At 46.5% G+C, this 23,279-nt stretch overlaps 1 protein-coding gene across 2 annotated transcripts in view; it reads right to left on the bottom strand.

Annotated features, from left to right (window-relative positions):
• Positions 1–23,279, bottom strand: part of C1GALT1 (core 1 synthase, glycoprotein-N-acetylgalactosamine 3-beta-galactosyltransferase 1) — a 157,963-nt gene that overhangs the window by 44,441 nt on the left and 90,243 nt on the right. For both annotated transcript variants that reach the window (XM_029588940.1, XM_029588941.1), the window contains exon 3: positions 16,448–16,688. In XM_029588940.1, coding sequence (XP_029444800.1) covers positions 16,448–16,670 — 223 coding nt within the window. In that variant the 5' untranslated portion in view covers positions 16,671–16,688. The remainder of the gene's footprint in view (positions 1–16,447; positions 16,689–23,279) is intronic.

The raw sequence follows: 23,279 nt of genomic DNA, 5'->3' as shown, positions 1-23,279 counted from the left end.
GACCTTTCATGATCTTAAAGACCTCTATCATATCCCCCCTCAGCCGTCTCTTCTCCAAGCTGAACAGCCCTAACCTCTTCAGCCTTTCCTCATAAGGGAGCTGTTCCATCCCCTTTATCATTTTGGTTGCCCTTCTCTGTCCCTTCTCCATCGCAACTATATCTTTTTTGAGATGCGGCGACCAGAATTGTACACAGTATTCAAGGTGCGGTCTCACCATGGAGCGATACAGAGGCATTATGACATTTTCCGTTCTATTAACCATTCCCTTCCTAATAATTCCTAACATTCTATTTGCTTTTTTGACTGCTGCAGCACACTGAGTCGACGATTTTAAAGTATTATCTACTATGATGCCTAGATCTTTTTCCTGGGTGGTAGCTCCTAATATGGAACCAAACATCGTGTAACTACAGCAAGGGCTATTTTTCCCTATATACAACACCTTGCCCTTGTCCACATTAAATTTCATCTGCCATTTGGATGCCCAATCTTCCAGTCTTGCAAGGTCCTCCTGTAATGTATCACAGTCTGCTTGTGATTTAACTACTCTGAATAATTTTGTATCATCCGCAAATTTGATAACCCCACTCGTCGTATTCCTTTCCAGATCATTTATATATATATTGAAAAGCACCGGTCCAAGTACAGATCCCTGAAGCACTCCACTGTTTACCCTTTTCCACTGAGAAAATTGACCATTTAATCCTACTCTCTGTTTCCTGTCTTTTAACCAGTTTATAATCCATGAAAGGACATCGCCTCCTATCCCATGACTTTTTAGTTTTTGTAGAAGCCTCTCATGAGGGACTTTGTCAAACGCCTTCTGAAAATCCAAATACACTACATCTACCGGTTCACCTTTATCCACATGTTTATTAACCCCTTCAAAAAAATGAAGCAGATTTGTTAGGCAAGACTTCCCTTGGGTAAATCCATGTTGACTGTGTCCCATTAAATTATGTCTTTCTATATGCTCTACGATTTTGATCCACCGGATAAAGACAACCGGTGTTTAGATGACTTTGGCAGGAAGATGTATCATAACTCAATGTTGAATGCCCGCATTATACACCATCAATTCTATATGGTACAATACCTATATGCGTGCATACAAGCCACAAAAGGTATGTTTTCCTCGACGGCTGATCAGGTACCACCGCCTCTTCATGATATGGAGGAGTGTTCGACACCTTCTACGATCAATATATGAGGCATTTGAAACATCCTCTAGGGCGTCTGCAAAAGCCATAGCAGCCCGTAGGATGGCATGGTTACACTCTACTACAATAAGAGAAGATTTACACGAGAAACTGACGAACCTCCCGTGTACAGGAGACAACCTGTTCGGAGAACGCTTTCAAGAAACAGTTGGAAAATTAAAGGAGAAAGCTCTAGCAGTCCAATCCTTAACATCACAATCTCACTACTCGACCACATGTCGTTATGTGGGATCTACACGAGACAATCCTATAATCGTAGGCCTTACAGGTCTTATCAATCTTTTCGTACACAGACGTATCCATCTTACCAGCATCCTCCGCCGCAACAAAACAATACGACTCAACGTAGGGGTAAATCACATAACCAGAGACAGCAAACACAACAACCGACTGCTGCAGTAAAATCAACACCATCTTTTTAATAAACCAGCCACCACCACTACATCAAGCACCACCTGGCAGATTTCATTCTTGCCTGGCAGCTTGGGAGAAAATAACAACCGATCAATGGGTTTTAGAGCTAGTACGACATGGCTATCAACTCCAATTTACCACAAAACCCATACTACCTCACTTTTCCACTCTGAAGAGTCAAAGCTTCCAACCACAACTCGGGGAGGAGATTGCTTTGCTTCGCAAACAGCAGGCCATTCGACGAATTTTCCCGAAAACTCAAAAAACATACTTCCTTATACCCAAAATGTCGGGTGGTCTTCGCCCTATATTAGATCTACGGGAATTGAACAAATTCCTAACCAAAGATAAATTCAAGATGGTATCATTGAAATCGATCTTACCTCTGATTCAATCCAATGACTGGATGTGTTCCATCGATCTGAAGGATGCGTACACACATATCCCAATCCATCCATCCTCTTGGCATTACCTATGCTTTCGCTACGGCCATCAACACTACCAGTACAAGGTTCTTCCCTTTGGACTATCGGCTGCACCCAGGGTTTTCACCAAATGCATGGTTGTGGTGGTGGCTCATCTCAGACAACAGGGTATGACCATCTTTCCATATCTGGACGATTGGCTAATAATAGCCTCGACCCCGGAGATCTTACTCGATTCACCTTTGACGGGTGATACAGTGCTTACAGGAATTGGGACTAGTGATCAATTTTCAGAAATCACATCTCCAACCAACAAAATGACTACAGTTCATAGAAGCAGGCCTGGACACTGTTCGCAATCGGGCATATCTCCCAACAGAAAGAATAATACAAATATGTCAACTCCTATTCATTGAACAACACTCAAACGCCGTCGGCAAGACAAATTCTGGTAGTCCTCGGCCACATGGCGGCGGCCATCTTCACAGTACCCAACACCAGGCTACACATGATACGCCTGCAATGGGGACTAAAATGTCAATGGAAACAACACTCACAACCGTTGACACAGAAGCTATCGTTGACTTCAGAGATGAAAACAGGACATAACATGGTGGCTCCTACCATGTTATGTCCAAAGGAGCAGTATTCCAAAGGAGCAGTCCAAAGGAGCAGTATTCAGTCCTCCTCCTCACAACGCAGTCTTAACCACAGATGCGTCTCGCAAGGGATGGGGAGCCATCTCGAGATTTACGAAACCCAAGGGTTATGGACAATCTCTGAGCAGACCCTGCAGATAAATCTATTAGAGCTCAGAGCAATTCGAAATGCGCTAAAAGTGTTTCAAGATCACTTAAAGGGCCGCAGAGTCATGATCTACACAGACAATCAAGTGGCAATGTTTTATATCAACAAGCAAGGAGGGTCCGATTCATGGTCCCTTTGCAAGGAGATCCTGACAATCTTCAAACATGCTCACCAACATTGCATACATCTGCAAGCAACTTATCTACCAGGAGTAGCAAATACAAGAGCGGACAGGCTAAGCCGCATCTTTCATCCTCACGAATGGACACTCAATTCGGAGGTAGCCCAAGACATTTTCATGCAACAGGGGACACCTGCGATAGATCTCGTTGCAACCAAGATCAACGCTCAGGTTCCCAAATTCTGCTCGATAAGACCAAGTCAATTCAGGATCGCCCAAGATGCCCCTCATTCTGTGGACGACAGGCCTCCTGTATGCCTTTCCTCCCATACCACTCATAACAAGGACACTTCAGAAGTGCATAGCAGACAAGGCTCAACTGATACTCATAGCTCCAGCCTGGCCAAGGCAACCGTGGTACAGTTTCCTTCTCCGACTATCCATCACGGACCCCATTCGATTACCGAATCGCCCAGATCTTCTCTTCCAAGATCAAGTAACACTTCTACACCCACTACACCCATCTCTTCATTTGACAGCATGGAGATTGAGAGGCTCCTTTTAACAGAACAGGGAGTTTCCACTTCGGCACAATCCATTTTGTTAGAATCCAGGAAAATGAGGAAAAACTATAGCTATAAATGGAAACGCTACTCTACCTGGTGCACCACCCTTAGACTGTTCACCTGAGTTACTCATGGATTATCTACATACACTGTACACAGCTGGTCTGGCAACCTCATCCATTAGGGTCCATCTCAGTGCCATAGCGGCATATTACAGACCACTTAACAATATTCCTATTTCCAATCACCCCTTACTATCTCGTTTCATCAAGGGATTAACTCACCTTCACCCTCCAATCTCTAAGCCTCCAGTTCCGTGGAACCTCAACATAGTTCTTGAACAGCTCATGCTTTTCCCGTTTGAACCCATGGACTCGGCACACATTAAATACCTCACATAGAAGGTGGTATTCCTCGTGGCAGTAACATCTGCATGTCGAGTCAGTAAATTACAGGCCTTGGTCCATTATTCTCCGTATTTACAGTTTCATCACCAAAAAGTGATTCTCCGAACTCACCCATCCTTCTTACCAAAAGTGGTGTCTCAATTCCATCTCAATCAGACCATAGAACTGCCCATCTTTTTCCCTAAACCTCATGCAAATGACAGGGAAAAATTACTACATAAGCCAGACTGCAAAAGAGCTTTAGCATACTACAAAGAAAGAACAAACTCGGACTCCCGTGTTTCACAACGCTTTGTCTCTTTCGACCCGAAAGCACCTGGACTACCGGTGCATCAAGTTCTGCTACGACAAACAAAACCTAAAGCTACATTCTGTTCCCAAAGCTCACCAAGTTAGAGCAGTGCCTGCCTCCTTGGCACACCTTAAACATGTACAACCCATTGACATTTGTAAGGTAGCTACATGGTCATCGCTATATACCTTCACATCGCACTACTGCCTTGATCAACAAGCAGCCACTGATGTGAAGATAGGGCATGCAATCCTGCAATATCTATCCTCTTGTACACGGTGAATGCCACACTGTTCATGATCACGTACAAACATATATACCATAACCAATGTGATCGGGAGCTTGGGACTCCCATGACAGCATGGCTAATTCAGCCCTGCTATCGACGGGAAAAAGCAAGTTTGCTTACTGTAAACGGTCTTTCCATAGATAGCAGGATGAATTAGCCATGCTGACCCACCCTCCTCCCTGGCAGTCACCGTCTTTACAACCTACAGCTTAATCACAGACTGAGGAGAATCTGTTACTTTCCTGCGCGGGAACACATGGGCAGCTGCAGAGAGCTAAAATCTTAATCTCTGCTTTGTAAAGCTCCGCCTCCTGGACCTGATTGACAGATCCCATGACAGCATGGCTAATTCATCTTGCTATCTACGAAAACACCGTTTACGGTAAGCAAACTTGCTTTTACAAAATCATGAAAGGACTTGAACAGGTTAATTAAAATCAGTTATTTATTCTCTCAGATAATAGAAGAACTAGGGGGCATTCCATGAAGTTAGCAAGTAGCTCATTTAAAACAAATTGGAGAAAATTCTTTCACTCAATACATAGTTAAGCTCTGGAATTCGTTGCCAGAGCATGTGGTTATGGCAGTTAGTTTAACTGGTTTTAAAAAGGGTTTGGATAAGTTCCTGGAGGAGAAGTCCATAAACTGCTATTAATCAATAAGAAATAGTAGCATGGGAACTATTTAATGTTTGAGTACTAGTGACTTGGATTGTCCACTGTTGGACACTTGATGCTGAGCTTGAAAGACCCTTGGTCTGAGCCGATATGGCATATCATTAAAATCATCCATTGTACCTGAAGACTGGAGGATAGCAAATGTAACCCCAATATTTAAAAAGGGCTCCAGGGACGATCCGGGAAACTACAGACCGGTTAGCCTGACTTCAGTGCCAGGAAAAATAGTGGAAAGTGTTCTAAACATCAAAATCACAGAACATATAGAAAGACATGGTTTAATGGAACAAAGTCAGCATGGCTTTACCCAGGGCAAGTCTTGCCTCACAAATCTGCTTCACTTTTTTGAAGGAGTTAATAAACATGTGGATAAAGGTGAACCGGTAGATATAGTATACTTGGATTTTCAGAAGGCGTTTGACAAAGTTCCTCATGAGAGGCTTCTAGGAAAAGTAAAAAGTCATGGGATAGGTGGCGATGTCCTTTTGTGGATTGCAAACTGGCTAAAAGACAGAAAACAGAGAGTAGGATTAAATGGGCAATTTTCTCAGTGGAAGGGAGTGGACAGTGGAGTGCCTCAGGGATCTGTATTGGGACCCTTACTTTTCAATATATTTATAAATGATCTGGAAAGAAATACGACGAGTGAGATAATCAAATTTGCAGATGACACAAAATTGTTCAGAGTAGTTAAATCACAAGCAGATTGTCATAAATTGCAGGAAGACCTTGTGAGACTGGAAAATTGGGCATCCAAATGGCAGATGAAATTTAATGTGGATAAGTGCAAGGTGATGCATATAGGGAAAAATAACCCATGCTATAATTACACAATGTTGGGTTCCATATTAGGTGCTACAACCCAAGAAAGAGATTTAGGTGTCATAGTGGATAACACATTGAAATCGTCGGTGCAGTGTGCTGCGGCAGTCAAAAAAGCAAACAGAATGTTGGGAATTATTAGAAAAGGAATGGTGAATAAAACGGAAAATGTCATAATGCCTCTGTATCGCTCCATGGTGAGACCGCACCTTGAATACTGTGTACAATTCTGGTCGCCGCATCTCAAAAAAGATATAATTGCGATGGAGAAGGTACAGAGAAGGGCTACCAAAATGATAAGGGGAATGGAACAACTCCCCTATGAGGAAAGACTAAAGAGGTTAGGACTTTTCAGCTTGGAGAAGAGACGACTGAGGGGGGATATGATAGAGGTGTTTAAAATCATGAGAGGTCTAGAACGGGTAGATGTGAATCAGTTATTTACTCTTTCGGATAGTAGAAAGACTAAGGGGCACTCCATGAAGTTAGCATGGGGCACATTTAAAACTAATCGGAGAAAGTTCTTTTTTACTCAACGCACAATTAAACTCTGGAATTTGTTTCCAGAGAATGTGGTTAGTGCAGTTAGTATAGCTGTGTTTAAAAAAGGATTGGATAAGTTCTTGGAGGAGAAGTACATTACCTGCTATTAAGTTCACTTAGAGAATAGCCACTGCCATTAGTAATGGTTACATGGAATAGACTTAGTTTTTGGGTGCTTGCCAGGTTCTTATGGCCTGGATTGGCCACTGTTGGAAACAGGATGCTGGGCTTGATGGACCCTTGGTCTGACCCAGTATGGCATTTTCTTATGTTCTTATGTTCAACAACGAAATAATGTGTGGTAAACAATTTTTAATTATACATACAATCACCAATATGGTACATCTTTTTTAAACATACAGTCACAGAATCATAGTACAAGGACCCCGGACACAGCCGTGTTTCGCATCAGGGACTGCGTTGGGGGACCACAACTTTACAACTTCTGTAAATCTATAAAACAAGGGTAAATGAAATATTGAGCAGGTCGAAGAACACAGTCAAAAAAGCAGAGTTGCTTACCTGTAACAGGTGTTCCCACAGAACAACAGGATGTTAGTCCTCACATATGGGTGCATCATCAGGATGGAGCCAAATCACGGAACACTTTTGTCAAAGTTTCTAGAACTTTGACTGGCATCTACTGGGCATGCCCAGCATAGCACCAACCCTGCATCCAGCAGGGGTCCCCCTTCAGTCTAGTCTTATAGTAAAAAGTACATTCGAAAATAAAATAAGAAAATGTAAATGAACCCAACACTGCGGGGTGGTGGGCGGGTTTCGTGAGGACTAACATCCTGCTGTCCTGTGAGAACACCTGTTACAGGTAAGCAACTCTGCTTTCTCACAGGACAAGCAGGATGGTAGTCCTCACATATGGGTGAGTTCCAAGCTGAGGATGCCCGAGCAATGCACCAAATGTACCCAAAGACATGCAACAGGCACAACAACTGGGGTGGAATTTGGTAGAGGGCATCCTGAACCCTAACGGGTTGGCAGAAGAATGTTGGTACCTCAGTAGCACAGACTGGCCAAAGATGGAATCTTGTCTGCCAGCCTTGTCTAAACAATAATGGGCTGCGAAGGTGTGGAGAGAGCTCCAGGTAGCAGCCTTACAGATGTCAGCAAGCAGCACCAAGTGTAGGTGCGCTACTTATGTTGCCCTGGCCCTGTTAGAGTGTGCCTTGACACGGTCTTGAAGCGGAATGCCTGCCTGCTGATAGAAAAAGGAAATGCAGTCCACTAACCAGGAGGAGAGAGTCTGCTTACTCACAGGTTTACCCAATTTGATGGAATCAAAGGAAACAATTGAGTAGATTTCCTGTGGCCAGCTGTACGGTCTAGATAGAATGCTAGAGCACGTTTACAGTCAAGGGTATGCAGAGCCTGTTCTCCTGGATTTGAATGGGGCCTGGGAAAGAAAGTGGGTAGTATAATGGATTGATTAATATGAAACTCCGATACTACCTTAGGTAGAAACCTAGGGTGAGTGCGGAGTAGTACCGTAATATGTAGAAGTTTAGTGTAAGGCGGGTAGGTGACTAAGGCCTGTAACTCACTAACTCTGCCAGTGAATGTGATCACCAAAAGAAAAATCACTTTCCAAGTGAGATAGCGGAGATCACAGGATTGGAGAGGCTCAAATGGCGGTTCCATGAGCCGCTCCAAAACCATGTTGAAGTCCCAGGAAGGGGCCGGAGGGCACAGTGGGGGTTTAAGGTGGAAAAAGCCCTTCAAAAAGCGTGTTACAAGGGTTGTACTGAAATAGGTACATCTCCGACACCTTTATGGAAGGCGGCTACTGCACTGACATGTACCCTGATAGACGAAGTTTTGAGGTCTGACTGACAGGTGCCAGAGATAGTCCAGAAACTTCGGTGTGGAACAAGTGAAGGGATCGATGGACATGGAAGTACACTATACCATAAACCACTGTAATGATACGACTGCCTTGTGGAAGGCTTTCGTGAAGCTACTAGGACACAGGAAACCGGCTCTGAAAGGTTAAGAGGTTGAAGTATTAACCTTTCAACATCCAGGCAGTCCGGGAGAGGGCCTGGAGGTTGGGGTGATGAAAGCAGTCATTGTTCTGAGTGATCAGAAGTGGGTCCTTCCCCAGAGGAATGTGTCGATGTACTGATAGGTCGTGGAGAATTGGAAACCAGACCTGGCGTGGCCAATGAGGGGCTATCAGAATCATTAGCCCCTTGTCCCTTCGCAACTTCACGAGAGTCTTTGAAATGAGTGGAAGTGGAGGGTACGCATATAGGAGACCGCTGGCCCACGAGAGGGAGAAAGCGTCTCTTGGCTGCAGGTGTTTGCTGCGAGTGAGAGAGCAGAAGTTCCCTACTTTGCAGTTGTGAATTGACTCAAAGAGGTCTATTTGAGGGTAACCCCAATGTTGGAATACTGAGTCCGCTACAATGGGGTTGAGGGACCACTTGTGCGGTTGAAAAGTGCGACTCAGCCTGTCTGCCAACACCACTCCCGACAAGTAGGTGGCCCTGAGGTACATCGAGTGGGAAAGGGCTTCCACCCATATCTGTGCAGCTTCCTGACACAGAAGGTAGGAGCCCGTTCCCCCTTGCTTGTTGATGTACCATGGCCACCTGGTTGTCTGTTTGAATCAGGATGACCTGATTGGAAAGGTGATCCTGAAAAGCCCTGAGAGCATATCTGATTGAACGAATCTCCAGGAAAGTTATTTGGCTTCCTCTGGAGACCAAATGCCCTGAGTTTGCAGGTTTCCAACATGTGCACCCCAGCCGAGGCTGGAAGCATCTGTTGTCAAGGTTATTTGAGGTTCTGGAACCTGAAATGGAAGGCCTTGTAGCAGATTGAATTGGTCTGCCCACCAGGCCAGCGATAAGCGGAGCTGTTTGGTGATGTGGACAATGGCTGAGAAGACTGAATCCACTGCGATTTTAGAGTCCACTGCATTACTCTCATGGCAAGGCGAGCCATGGGAGTGACATGCACCGAGGATGCCATATGACCCAGTTAAGACCAGAAAATGAAGTGCAGTTGAATGTTGTCGAGACTGCAGTCGATGGACCAGAGAAGTGAGAGTGAAAGCTCGATCCTGAGGTAGGAAGGCTTTTGCTTTTGGAGTGTCTAAGTCGGCCCCTATGAACAACAGGGTTTGAGAAGGAACTAGCCTGGATTTTGGATAGTTTATGAGGAACCCTAGGGAGATCAGGGTATGCAAAGTGAGACGTAGGGACGTCAGTGCAGTTTGCTAAGTGGGAGCCCTGATCAACCAATCGTCGAGATAGGGGTAGACGTGGACACTTTGATTCCTGAGAAAGGCAGCTACCACTACGAGGCACTTGGTGAAGACTCATGGGGCAGATGCTAGGCCGAATGGTAACACTCGATATTGGAAGTGTTTTGGGCCTACTAGGAACTGCAGGAATCTGCGATGTGACGGAGTAATTGAAATGTGTGTATAGGCATCCTGGAGGTCTAGAGAGCATAGCCAGTCTTCCCTTTGGAGAAGTGGAAGAAGAGAACCCAAGGTCACCATCTTGAACTTTTCTCTTTGTAGGTATTTGTTTAAGGTTTGGCCTCTGTTGGAAACAGGATGCTGGGCATGATGGACCCTTGGTCTGACCCAGCATGGCAATTTCTTATGTTCTTATGTGCGAAGATCCAGTATTGGGCGAACACCACCTGACTTTTTTGTTATCAGGAAATACCGGGAATAGAACCCCAACCCCTACCCCTGTTGGGATAGGAGCACTGGCTCTATTGCTTGGGACTGGAGGCGGAGGGAGACCTCCTGCTCCAGGAATGATGAGTGGTCGGATGTTCCCCACGTAGGTTGAGGTGGGGAATCCGGTGGAACAGAGAGAAAGTTGAGGTGGTAACCTTGAGTTATTATAGCGAGTACCCACAGATCTGTGGTGACTGTGTGCCAAGGTTTGGAGAAGTGGCACAACCGGCCTCCGACAGGAATAGCTGGAAGTGGAGGCTGGGTACTGCTCTCTAGGAAGGAGTCAAAAGCCAGACGCTGGACCTGGCTGGGGGGCTGGCTGTGACTTCTGTATTCGAGGTTGTCTGGGTTGGCTTTTTTGGTAAGGCTTAGAAGGCCGACCCCTGGACGCCAGGGGATAGTATCTCCTTTGCCGGTAGACTTGTCTCTTGGAGTCTCTCCTAAAGGATCTTTTGGAAGAGGAAGAGAGATCAGAAGGCAGTAAAGAGAGCTGGCGCAGAGTCTCTTGGTGGTCCTTGAGCTGCACCACTGCTTCTTGAATCTTTTCTCCAAAAAGATTATCCCCAGCATAGGGGCAAGTTAGCTAACCTGTCATATGCAGACCGTACTTCATGTCTGCCAGCATCTAGGCCTTTTTGTGCTAGGGCATGAAGCTGGTCCTGGAATTGCAGAGGTAAGGCTTCAGCAACTTCCTGAATCTTCTTGAATAGGCCCTGTTGTATTGGGACATGTACAATTGATAGGAAGCAATGCGAGAGATCAGCATTGAGCCATGGAATACACGTCTTCCAAATGCATTCAGGAATTTTTGTTCCTTTCCTGGAGGAATGGAAAAATGAGGTTTGGAGTGTCGTGCCCTCTTCTGGGCTGACTCCACAACCACTGAGTGATGATCTAATTGAGTTCTCTGGAATCCAGGGGCTGACTGAACTAAGTAGATGGCATCTGCCTTTCGGTTGACAGGTGCCACAGAGCCAGGGTGCTCCCAATTTCTCTTTAAAAGGTCCAAAAGGATTTCACAAATAGGGATAGGCATGATTTCCTTTGGAGCATCAAGAAACTGGAGAAGCTTCAGCATCTGATGCCTAGAGTCCTCTTCAGTCTGAAGCTGGAATGGAACCGTTTCAGACATTTCCTTTTCAAAGTTGATAAAGAACAAGTCCTCTGGAGGAGAATGCTTCCTTTCATCAGGAGGAGAGGGCTGTGAAGGAAGATCATCAGTATCCTGGGACGAATCATCGGACCAAGGATCATAAGGCTCATCACCAGCTCCCATATGTTCATCAGAAGGGAGTAGCGATGTTATCCCAGAAGACCCAGGCCTAGGCATCGATGGCCTCAGAGGCGGAATCGAAGGCATCGATGGAGGCATCGAGGGCATCGATGGAATCGGCAACATTGATGGCAGCACTTCCGAGGGCAGAATGGAGATCGGTGTTTCTTCTTCTTCCGATGACAAGGGTATTGGTGAGGAAGGAATCGGAGCCATAGGTTCCCTCGGATCTAACGGTGGAAGGGCACCGATTAATGCATCCATTCTTGCCAATAGCGGTACAAGCACCTTAGGTATTGGATCGGTGGCCGGCTCGGGAACCGGCATCGATGGAGGTTTGAACCCCTGGAGTGCTTTACCAATGGCCTCTTGGATCATCCGATCCAATTCCTCACGGAAACCTGGGGCATGGATACCCAGTTCCAGAGTAGGAGGCAGCACTAGCATAGCCGGAGGGTCCACTGATGAAAGTGGAGTCGTGGCTCCCAGCACCTGTCCAGGTGGGGAACATCTCAGTGACCCAGAAACAGAAGAGGATGGGGCCTTTTCAGTACAGGACTTCTTTGTCGGTGGCTCAGACGACTTCATGCCAAGGGCTTGCCTGTATCGGTGGCCTGAGCTTTCCTGAGCGGTGTCGATATTTTTCTCGATATTTTCCTCGGTCTTTTTCCTGAGGAGGAACAGAGGGGGTTGACACCCTCGGGCAGCAGCGGTTTCTTGGTGCTGGCGTGAAGTCGACGGTACTGGTTCGGATGACGTCGAAGCTATCGATGGAGTCAGGATTTTTGACCGAAAGAGAAGTTCCATCTTCTCCAGCCTAGCCTTGCGACCCTTTGGTGTCATTTGGGCACATTTGGTGCAAGTAAGAACATCATGGTCGGACCCTAAACACATCACACAGACCGTGTGAGGGTCAGTGATGGACATTGTTCGAGTGCAGTCGGGGCACCGACGGAAATCCGATGCCATGGCCTTGACAAAAATTTAGTCACGGTGCGTTCGATGGCCGGTAGGCTGCGAGGGAAAAACGCAACGGGAATCTACTGCAAGCCGGTAAAAAACTTACCGTTCGACCGCGGAGCAAAGGAATCGATAAGGGGACCCCTGTGGGGTATAATTTTTTGAAAACGTTCCGTGAGGAAAAATTCCTGTCAGGAATCTCTGAAGAGCTCCTTAACCCGCGTGGCTACTGCTGCGCAGAAAAAAAGAAGACTAAAGGGGGACCCCTGCTGGATGCAGGGTTGGTGCTATGCTGGGCATATCCAGTAAGTGCCAGTCAAAGTTCTAGAAACTTTGACAAAAGTGCTCTGTGATTGGGCTCCATCCTGATGATGTCACCCATATGTAAGGACTACCATCCTGCTTGTCCTGTGAGAATAGCAAATTAACACTTTTAATAGGGAAGGCCCAGGAGAAATGTAGAACAGGGTGGGGAGGTGAAGGGGAAGAGGAAAGGAAAGGGAGAGAGGGGAAGAGGAAAAAGAGGGGAAAAGGAGGGAAAAAAGGTGGGGGGAAGGTAGGGGAGGGGGAAGATAAGGAAGGTGAAGAAAAGGGAGGGGGATGGATAAGGAAAAAACAAAAAAATAAAGCACATAAGAACCTTGAAGGTTAGAACGTCGTGATGCAGGAAACCGTAGGATGATTGTATGTAATCTACTGAAAGCAAAAAGGGAAAGAAAAAGAAAAGGCTATCAAATAAAGAATAGTCGGATACAATAAAAATATATAAATATATATATATAATCGTTAAAAACTTACTGGGATAAATTGCTTGATCGCTTAACACTAGTGCTAAAAATAAAAATAGAAACAGTGTGAGACCGTGATCATGCCTCACAAACTATGCTGAATACAAGGGAGAAACAAATTCTTTTAAAAAAAGGTTTACCTGAAATTCAAATTGTACTGCACGGAACATCCGTGAAGGATCATATATCAAGTGAGTTACTAAGCCACGGGTCAGCGGGATCACCCGCGGTACTGTGTAGAAAATGAATAAAGATGAAAAAGAAGAAGAAGTTATGAGCCACGAAAAATTGAACAGTCACACTCACTTAAATTGAAAATTAAAAATAAAAATGCCACTATCCCGAAGGAAGTAGGGAAATAGAGAAGTGCTGTAAGGAAGCACCGCAAACCTTGCAGTGCAGCAAATACCAAAAAGACCCCCTATAAGAATGAGAATTAAATAATGACTTAGAAGAATAACTGTTTTGTTACCTTGTATTCTGAATATGAGAGAGGGTTAATTATGAAGCATTATTTCAAATGTATAAATATTACCTATCTTGGGGGTATGATTCGCATTTTCCCCGATTTTTCCAGAGCGACACAATTACGCCGTAAGGAATTTTTGCAATTGCGTCCTGAAGCTTTGGAGAAAGGTGTCAATTTTGTACTACTCTATCCCGCTAAATGTGTCATTAAATCCTCTGGTAATACCTTTCAGGTCAATACAGTAAAGTGCGGCCGCAGTTACCCTGCTCCTAACCCGCTTTCTACCCACTTTTCGGCCGCGTTAGCCCTTCCTGCGATACACAATCCCCTTTAACCTACTCTTACCGCGTCCTTAAATCACCGGGTAAGCCCTTCCGCCCGCGGCATGTATATTACATGTAAACGATCGAATTAGCTATTCCCTCCCATACAGTAACGCGTGCCCCGACTATCGCTTTTTTACCTTGCCGTTTTGCCGCGCGTTTAACCTGCTAACTTACCGCCTACCCTTACCCTTGCGTTAGAGGCAGGGGTAAGGGTAGGCGGCAAACTTTCCCCCAGCCCCCACTCACCTGCCCTGGCCGCGTCCATGTGTGCTGGTCTCCGGGGCAGCCCCAGTCCTCTCCCCTCCTCCCGAAGCAACGAAAGCGGAAAAAAGTGAAAGAGCGGAAAAAAAAAGTTGCAAGAGAGAGAGGGGAGAGAGGACGGGCAATCCTACGCTCGGGATTGCCAGTCCTCTCTCCCCTCCTCCCGAAGCAAGGCGTGAAAAGCAGCCTTGCTTTTCAGGAGGAGGGGAGAGAGGACTGGCAGTGAAAAGCAACGAAGCGACTTACTTTTTTTGCAGCCCCCCTCCGGAGACGGACATCGGCGACGACAGATGCGGCTCCCCTGCCTTCAGCTGCCCGCGAAGATAGACGCATCGCACGGGCGAAAGCGGCCCCTGTGCGTGTAATTGGGCCGCTCAAGATGTGACATCACGACATCTGGCGTCACGGCATGTGACGTCACGTCTTGAGTGGCCAATTGCACGCACAGGGGCCGCTTTCGCCCGTGCGATGCGTCTATCTTCGCGGGCAGCTGGAGGCAGGGGAGGGGAGCCGCGGTCCCTCGTCGCCGATGTCCGTCTCCGGAGGGGGGCTGCAAAAAAAGTAAGTCGCTTCGTTGCTTTTCACTGCCAGTCCTCTGTCCCTTCCTCCCAAAAAGCAAGGCTGCTTTTCGCGCCTTGCTTCGGGAGGAGGGGAGAGAGGACTGGCAATCCCGAGTGTAGGATTGCCAGTCCTCTCTCCCCTCTCTCTCTTGCTACTTTTTTTTTTTTTTCGTTTTTTCCACTTTCGTTGCTTGCTTTGGGAGGAGAGGAGAGAGGACTGGCAATCCCGAGCGTAGGAGAACAGTCCACTTCAAATGTCATTTGAAATGACATTTGAAATGACAGATACCAGCGTGTCCGTGAAGCGTTAGGCCAGCGCACCCAGGATACTGTATAGCGCTCTATTCAGTAAAATGGGTTGGGCGGGCCTAACGCTTCACGGACGCTTCTTAGACGCAGCTTGCATTTGCAAGCTATTTACATACAGTATCGAGCGGTAGGTGAGCTGGACTGTGCGTGCGGCAACCGCGAGTGCACCCGGCACTAACGCAGCTCTCCCTACCGCTCCTTTTGTGTTTTATAATCTTTATTCATTTTCTACACAGTACCGCAGGTGATCCCGCCGACCCGCAGCTTTTTTTTTTTATTTTTAGCACTAGTGTTAAGCGATCCAGCAATTTACCCCAGTAAATTCTTAACGATTATATATATTTATATATTTTTATTGTATCCAACTATTCTTTATTTGATAGCCTTTTCTTTTTCTTTCCCTTTTTGCTTTCAGTAGATTACATACAATCAACCTACGGTTTCCTGCATCATGACGCTCTAACCTTCAAGGTTCTTATGTGCTTTATTTTTTGGCTTTTTCCTTATCCATCCCCCTCCCTTTTCTTCACCTCCCTTATCTTCCCCCCCTCGCCCCCCTCTTTTTTCCTCCTCCCTCCTTCCCTCCTCCCCTACCTCCCACTTTTTCCCCTTCCCCTCTCTCCCTCCCTGTTCTACATTTCTCTTGGGCCTTCCCTAGTAAAAATGTTGATTTGCTATTTTTGACTGTGTTTGCCGATATACTCAATATTTCATTTACCCTTGTTTTATAGATTTACAGAAGTTGTGGTCCCCCTGACACAGCCCCTGATGCGAAACACGGCCGTGTTGGGGTCCTTGTACTATGATTCTGTGACTATGTTCAAAAAAGATTTACCACATTCATGATTGTATGTATAGTTAAAAATTGTTTACATTTCTAAGAGATATTGACCAGTAGATTGTTTGCCACACATTATTTCGTTGTTGTATGTTTTCTACATGTGTGCGCTGTTTACCCTGCCTGCCTCGCATATCTTATGTTCACCATATCAGTATATAAACCCAAAGGCAAGGTCAAAAAGAGATCTTTAACAGTTGCTTAAACTGACAGACAAAATTCCAGTATGACCCAGAAATCTCTCATATACACGTTACAGACTGCAGAAAACATTTCTAGAGAGGTCAACTAAAAAATGAACCAATCTGGAATCTTACTACATCATGTTCTTACATCTTCTGTATCATGCAAAACAAAAATACCTTTATGCTGTCCAATGTCTGCATTGAAGTTCATCTCCCCCTGGAGCAGATCACTTTCTGCATCTTCAGAATGTATACCATGAGGATCATTGTGAAGTATTTTAGGCGGAATCTTAGCCTTCTCTTCTAAAACTATCCTGAACAGCAGGTAACAAAACAGAAAGCCAATTGCCAATCCAAAGGTAAAGGTTAATAAATTCAGCACAGATCTAGAAGGGGCCATTTCCTGAAGGTATTAGTCTGAGGAGATAAAATTAAAAAAAACAATATTTACCTTGGGATAGTTTATGATCATTACAGACAGGTTTTCACATTATTTATCTGGTGTCTAAAGAATTCAATTAGATTTGTATTCTTAATAATGCAGTTTGACATACTGTGCTGCACGAATCCAGTTTTTATGGTTAAGGACACAGCCTTTAAGCAACAATTTGGGAAGGCTGCATTCCAACGCCTTGGCTTTGATTCAATTCCCCCTTAATATTTTTTTAAATACATTTTAAAAGTTGTTTTGTTTTTTTTTAACAGGTCTGACTATTTTAGGTTTTAGCAGGTTCCAATTCTTTAATTTTGATATCACTAGGAATGTCTGCAGTTTTTGTGGTCAGTAAAGATAACACAAGAAAGTGACATTGCTCATCAACAACAGGTATTCTTTGAGGACGGGAGACCCACCAGGTGACATCTGGCAACACTGATCACTGAATGTGTTTCTGCAGCTTTCTAAGAAAAGAAAAGGTTCCTCTGGGCATGCACAGCAGTTCCTGTATCCCTGCAGCCACAGAGGGGATAATTTTCAAAGGAGTTACGCATGTAAATGTGACATACTATCGTAGCAATTTTCAAAAGCTATTTACTCGAGTAAAGTGCACTTACTTGAGTAAATCCTATGGACAATTCAATGGCATATATTGTAGCAATTTTGAAAAGCCCACTTACTTGAGTAAAGTGTATTTACTCGAGCAAAAACCAGTTTTGCTCGAGTAAATGCTTTTGAAAATCTGGCCCAGAGTGTCTCAGTTCTGTAACTAAACTTATCAGTTCAACTCCAGAAGGGAAGGAGGAAAGGTATGTGTGTGATCGGCAATTTCCTTGTTAGAAGTAGCAACTTCACTTTCTTTGAATACTGGGTGAATCACCAAGACATACTGATTGGACTCCCTAGCTAAGGTTAATCCTTAAAAAGAGGGGGAAAACAACAAAAATAAAAATATTACCAGAAAGGTAAAGCAACTATTTTGTCAAGTTAAAGCTCCTTTTTTTTTTTTTTTAAATACACGAAAACCCTAAATGAAAGAGGTGGGGGGGAGGGGGGGGGGTGGTGCTCTCTAACCCTCAGAGGCTAAATAGGCTTCCCAAACCTGCTGTCATGTCAGGAGTCAGAATCTAAACTATAGGTAACAGTGTGGCATGAAGTCCAAGTCACAGCATTACAAATATCTTCACAGGAGGCTAACCTTAAATAGGCTACTGGCACAGTATGGCCCTGAAATTATGGCCCTTGATATGTGTAATATGAAACGTGCTTGAACATAAGACTTTGCTATCAACATCTAAGCCAAGAGGGCAAGGGATTGGAGATAAATCCTGGAAGACAGGAAGCAAAATTTATCTTGGCCAAGAGGCAGTTATGAGAATCCTAGATATTTACTAGTCTTTTCTGAGTTTCATTATGGTTTTGCTACTATAGGTATGAAGACACATATACACAAGTTATTTTAACCCCAATGAAGAGAACAGGCAGTTAATGCTAGTCTGCTTTCTGATCACCTCGTGAAAGAGAAAGCTGGCTCCTTTCTGTTCTGAGCTGTTTCAAATGGATCAATTTAGGGAGCTCCCCATCAAAAGAAGCTATTTGCTACTGAGATTCAGGTACCACTTGTTAGGATCTAGTTGGTGACTTAGCCTATCTGCCAGAACATTATTCTTACCTGGAAGACAAGCAGCTGAGAGTTATCGTACATGATACAGCCCAACTCCCAACACAGAAGGAGAGATCCTGTTCCTCCCTGCTTGTTAGGGATGTGCAGAGGGACGCCATATGTTGCATTCGGGATTCGTATTCGTCGGGGGGCAGATACGTTGCATTTGGCAAGGGGGTCCCCGATACGTACATGCGTTAATTCGTATTTGTTTCCTGGCTAAAATTGAATTAAGTACAAACCCCCCCTCCTGACCCCCCCCCAAGACTTACCAAAACTCTCTGGTGGTCCAGCGGGGGTCCGGGAGCCATCTCCTGCACTCACACCCTCGGCTGCCGGTGTTCAAAATGGTGCCGATAGCCTTTGCCCTCACTATGTCACGGGGCTGACGCCATCTTGTGCTCCTACCATGTGACAGGGGCTGACCAATGGCATCGGTAGCCCCGTGACATAGTGAGGGCAAAGGCTATCGGTGCCATTTTGATTACTGGCAGCCCGAGTGCAGGAGATCGCTCCCAGACCCCTGCTGGACCACCAGGGACTTTTGGCAAGTCTTGGGGGACCCTCCTGACCCCCACAAGAGGGGGGGTGAGGAGAGTGTGAGTGCACAAGATGGCGCCAGCCATCCACTGCTGCTACCATGTGACAGGGGCTGACCAATGGCACCGGTAGCCCCTGTGACATAGTAGGTCAAAGGCTATTGGTGCCATTTTGAACACCAGCAGCCGAGGATGTGAGTGCAGGAGATGGCTCCTGGACCTCCCGCTGGACCACCAGGGAGTTTTGGTAAGTCTTGGGGGGGGGGGGGTCAAGAGGGTGGGGGGTTTTGTTTAAATTGGCTCCTTTAGATGGCCGAATAATTCGGTGAAGATTCATGGGGAATCGAGATACGTTTCGATTCCCCACGAATACAATGAATATGGCGCTATATGTTGCGGATTACAAATACATAGGAAACGAATGCACACCCCTACTGCTTGTTCAGGGAGAACACAGCTCCCTATGTTCTGTCTGTCTGGATTAAGACAATTTGAAGGGCTATCTAATTTCTGAAAAATAGTGCAGTTGCTTACCTATAACAGGTGTTCTCATAGGACAGCAGGATGTTAGTCCTCACATGAGGATGGTAGTCCTCACATGTAGCTCCTCACATGTGGGTGACAACATCCGATGGAGCCCGGCACGGAAAACTTTTGTCAAAGTTTCTAGAAGCTTTGACCCAGCAGACTGAGCATGCTTAGCCTGCTACTAATCACGCGTCCATGCGAGGTCCCCCTTCAGTCTTGTAACACAGCAAAATACAAGTGAAAAAACAAAACAAACCGAAAGGAGAACCCAAAATTGTGGCGAGGTGGGCGGGATTCTTGAGGACTAATATTGTGCTGTCCTAGGAGAACACCTGTCCCAGGTAATCAACTGCGCTTTCTCCTAGGACAAGGATGGTAGTCCTCACATGTGGGTGAGTACAAAGCTCCAAACAGCCCCACTCAGAGAGACCAACAGTGACCGAACAAGGTGCCAATGGGCACAACACAACTGTAAGTAAGCAGGGGTGGTCTGGGTCCCACAAGAGGCACGAAGTGAGTTGAGTTCAATCTGGAACAGGTTGCAGAGGACGGACTGACCAAAGGCACTGTCCTGACGGCCATCCCTGTAGGCAGTAATGAGCCACAAATGAATAAAGAGAACTTCAGGTTGCGGCTTGGCAAGTTTCAATGATGGGGACTGCATGCAAATGAGCCACCGACGTTGCCATAGCCAGTACAGAGTGAGCCTTTATTCTGCCGGCAAGCTGAAGACCTGCCTGCACGTAGCAGAAGGCAATGCAATCTATCAGCCAGTTGGACAAGGTCTGTTTACCCACTGCCACTCCCAGCCTGTTGGGGGTCAAAGGACACGAAGAGCTGGGTGGACTGCCTGTGGCCTGCAGTGCGATCCAGGTAGAAGGCTAAGGTCCTTTTACAGTCCAAGGTTTGAAGTGCCCGTTCCCCTGGGTAGGAATGAGGCTTTGGAAAAAAGGTGATTAGAACGATGGACTGATTGAGGTGGAAACCAGTCACGACCTTGGGCAGAAACTTAGGATGCGTACGCAGGACTACACAGTCATGGAAGAACCTTGTGTATGAAGCATACGTAACCAGAGCCTGAAGCTCACTGACTCTTCAAGCCAAAGTAATCTTTACCAGGAATATGACCTTCCAGGTGAGGAACTTCAGGTCACAGGACTGCAGAGGCTCGAAAGGAGGCCGCATGAGTCTTGCTAGGACAATGTTGAGGTCCCAGGAAGCAACCGGCCGCCAAAGAGGGGGCTTCAGTTGGAGGCCCACTAAGGGTTGGACCGAAACGGGCGTGCCAGCAACAACTCGATGGTACGCACTGACAGTGCTGAGGTGCACCCTGACAGAACTGGTCTGAAGCTCAAACTCAGACAGGTGGTCCAGCATCTGGGGGAGGGGGCATGAGAAAGGGTCTAGCCCATGACCCCCGCACCAGATGGAAAAACGCTTCCACTTGGAGTGGTAAGACTTCCTGGTTGAGGGTTTTCAGGACTCTACCAGGAGCCGGGAAACATTCCGAGAGCTGCAATGACTGGAGGACTATGCGCTCAACATCCAAGCCATGAGGGCCAGTGTCCAGAGGTGTGGATGGAACAGGATGCCCTGATTCTGCGATATAAGGTTGGATGCCGTCCCCAGCCGGCTAGGCATCCACACCAACAGGTCCTACAGAAGTGGGAACTAGACCTGCCGAGGCCAAGAATGTGCCAAGAGTATCATGGTCCCCCAGAGTCTTCGAGAGGTATCGTAGTTGGGGGTACGCATACAGAAGGCCCTTCCCCCAGTGAAGGGAGAAGGCATCGCAGGCCAGATGGCCATTCCCCGCTACCAGTGAGGAAAACCTGCTCCCCTTGTGGTTGAGAGGGGAGGCAAACAGATCCACATCCGGTGAACCGCACCAGTGGAACAGCTTGACCGCCACCTCTGGGTTGAGGGACCACTCGTGCAGCTAGAAGGATCAGCTGAGGCAGTCCGTCAGCACATTGCGGTGGCCCTGGCAGATAGGTCGCCCGTAGGGACATCCCCTGAGACAAAGTCCAGGTCCACACCTGCACCGCTTCTTATGTACCACATCGCGACCTGATTGTCTGTCCAGATGAGAACTTCCTTGGACAACTGATCTCTGAATGCCCATAAGGTGTAACATTTAGCCTGAAGCTCCAGAAAATTTATGACAGCGGCCTTTGGCGGCGGTCTAGAGGTGTGGGCTCCCCATCCCTGGGAGGAAGCATCAGTGGTTAGAGTCACCTGGGGTGGACCGGGCTGGAAGGGAAGCCCTCATTCCAGATTGGAAAGATCTTCCCACCAGGCCAGAGATATTGTCAGAGGGTCTGAGATCCTGAGATGCCTGCTGTCAATGGGACCACAAGGTCCATTGGGGGCTCCTCATGCAGAGGCAAGCCAAAGGAGTCACTGGGACAGAGGACGCAATATGGCACAGTAGGCTAGCAGAAGGCGGGCTAGCACCCTCTGGCTGTTGCGGTCGAGGGTAGCCAGCGAGGCGAGGGCAATCACCTGGTCCCTGGACAGAAAAGCTTTTGCTTGTGCAGTGTCTAGTCTGGTGCCAATGAAATCCAGTTGAGGGGATGGACAGAGGTGCTCCTGACTAGCCAGTCGTCCAGGTATGGAAATACATGGACCGAGAGACACCTGAGGTAGGCAGGCACCACCGCTAAGCATTAGGAGAAGACGTAGGGAGCCGATGACAGCCCGAAGGGCAGATCTTTGTACTGGTAATGTGCACTCCCCACCACGAAGCGATCTAGGCATCATAGTGGATAACACATTGAAATCGTTGGTTCAGTGTGCTGCGGCAGACATAAAAGCAAACAGAATGTTGGGAATTATTAGAAAGGGAATGGTGAATAAAACGGAAAATGTCATAATGCATCTGTATCGCTCCATGGTGAGACCACACCTTGAATACTATGTACAAATCTGGTCGCCGCATCTCAAACAAGATATAATTGCGATGGAGAAGGTACAGAGAAGGGCTACCAAAATAAGGGGAATGGAACAGCTCCCCTATGAGGAAAGACTAAAGAGGTTAGGACTGTTCAGCTTGGAGAAGAGACGGCGGGGGATATGATAGAGGTGTTTAAAATCATGAGAGGTCTAGAACGGGTAGATTTGAATCGGTTATTTAAGCTTTCGGATAATAGAAAGACTAGGGGGCACTCCATGAAGTTAGCATGTGGCACATTTAAAACTAATCGGAAAAAGTTCTTTTTCACTCAACTCTGGAATTTGTTGCCAGAGGATGTGGTTAGTGCAGTTAGTATAGATGTGTTTAAAAAAGGATTGGATAAGTTCTTGGAGGAGAAGTCCATTTTCTGTTATTAATTAAGTTGACTTAGAAATTAGCCACTGCTATTACTAGCAACGGTAACATGGAATAGACTTAGTTTTTGGGTACTTACCAGGTTCTTATGGCCTGGATTGGCCACTGTTGGAAACAGGATGCTAGGCTTGATGGACCCTTGGTCTGACCCAGTATGACATGTTCTTATGCCGCCGGTACCCTCAAGGTCTTTGGAACCCAGGGCTGATGCCCTTCACGAACCTCACCCATGACATGCTGGTCCCAGTGAGGAGGAGGGGCCCTATGATCCTTGGGGTGATCAATCCACAGACTCGTCCTTGGACTACCCCGATGACCCCCTTTCGGAGCCCTCTCCTCTGAAGGAGCAGCACCAGTCACCACCCGAGGACTTGTCCTTCATGGGGTTTGTCAGGGCTATGGCTGAGGCCAACAGTGGCCAATCCAGGCCATAAGAACATGGCAAGTACCTAAAAACTAAGTCTATTCCATGTTACCGTTGCTAGTAATAGCAGTGGCTATTTTGTAAGTCA

The sequence above is a fragment of the Rhinatrema bivittatum genome, chromosome 2 (assembly GCF_901001135.1).
Source record: "Rhinatrema bivittatum chromosome 2, aRhiBiv1.1, whole genome shotgun sequence".
NCBI classification, from domain to species: domain Eukaryota; kingdom Metazoa; phylum Chordata; class Amphibia; order Gymnophiona; family Rhinatrematidae; genus Rhinatrema; species Rhinatrema bivittatum.
Note: the sequence above shows the minus strand (reverse complement) of the source record. Positions and strands in the feature narration are given on the sequence as shown.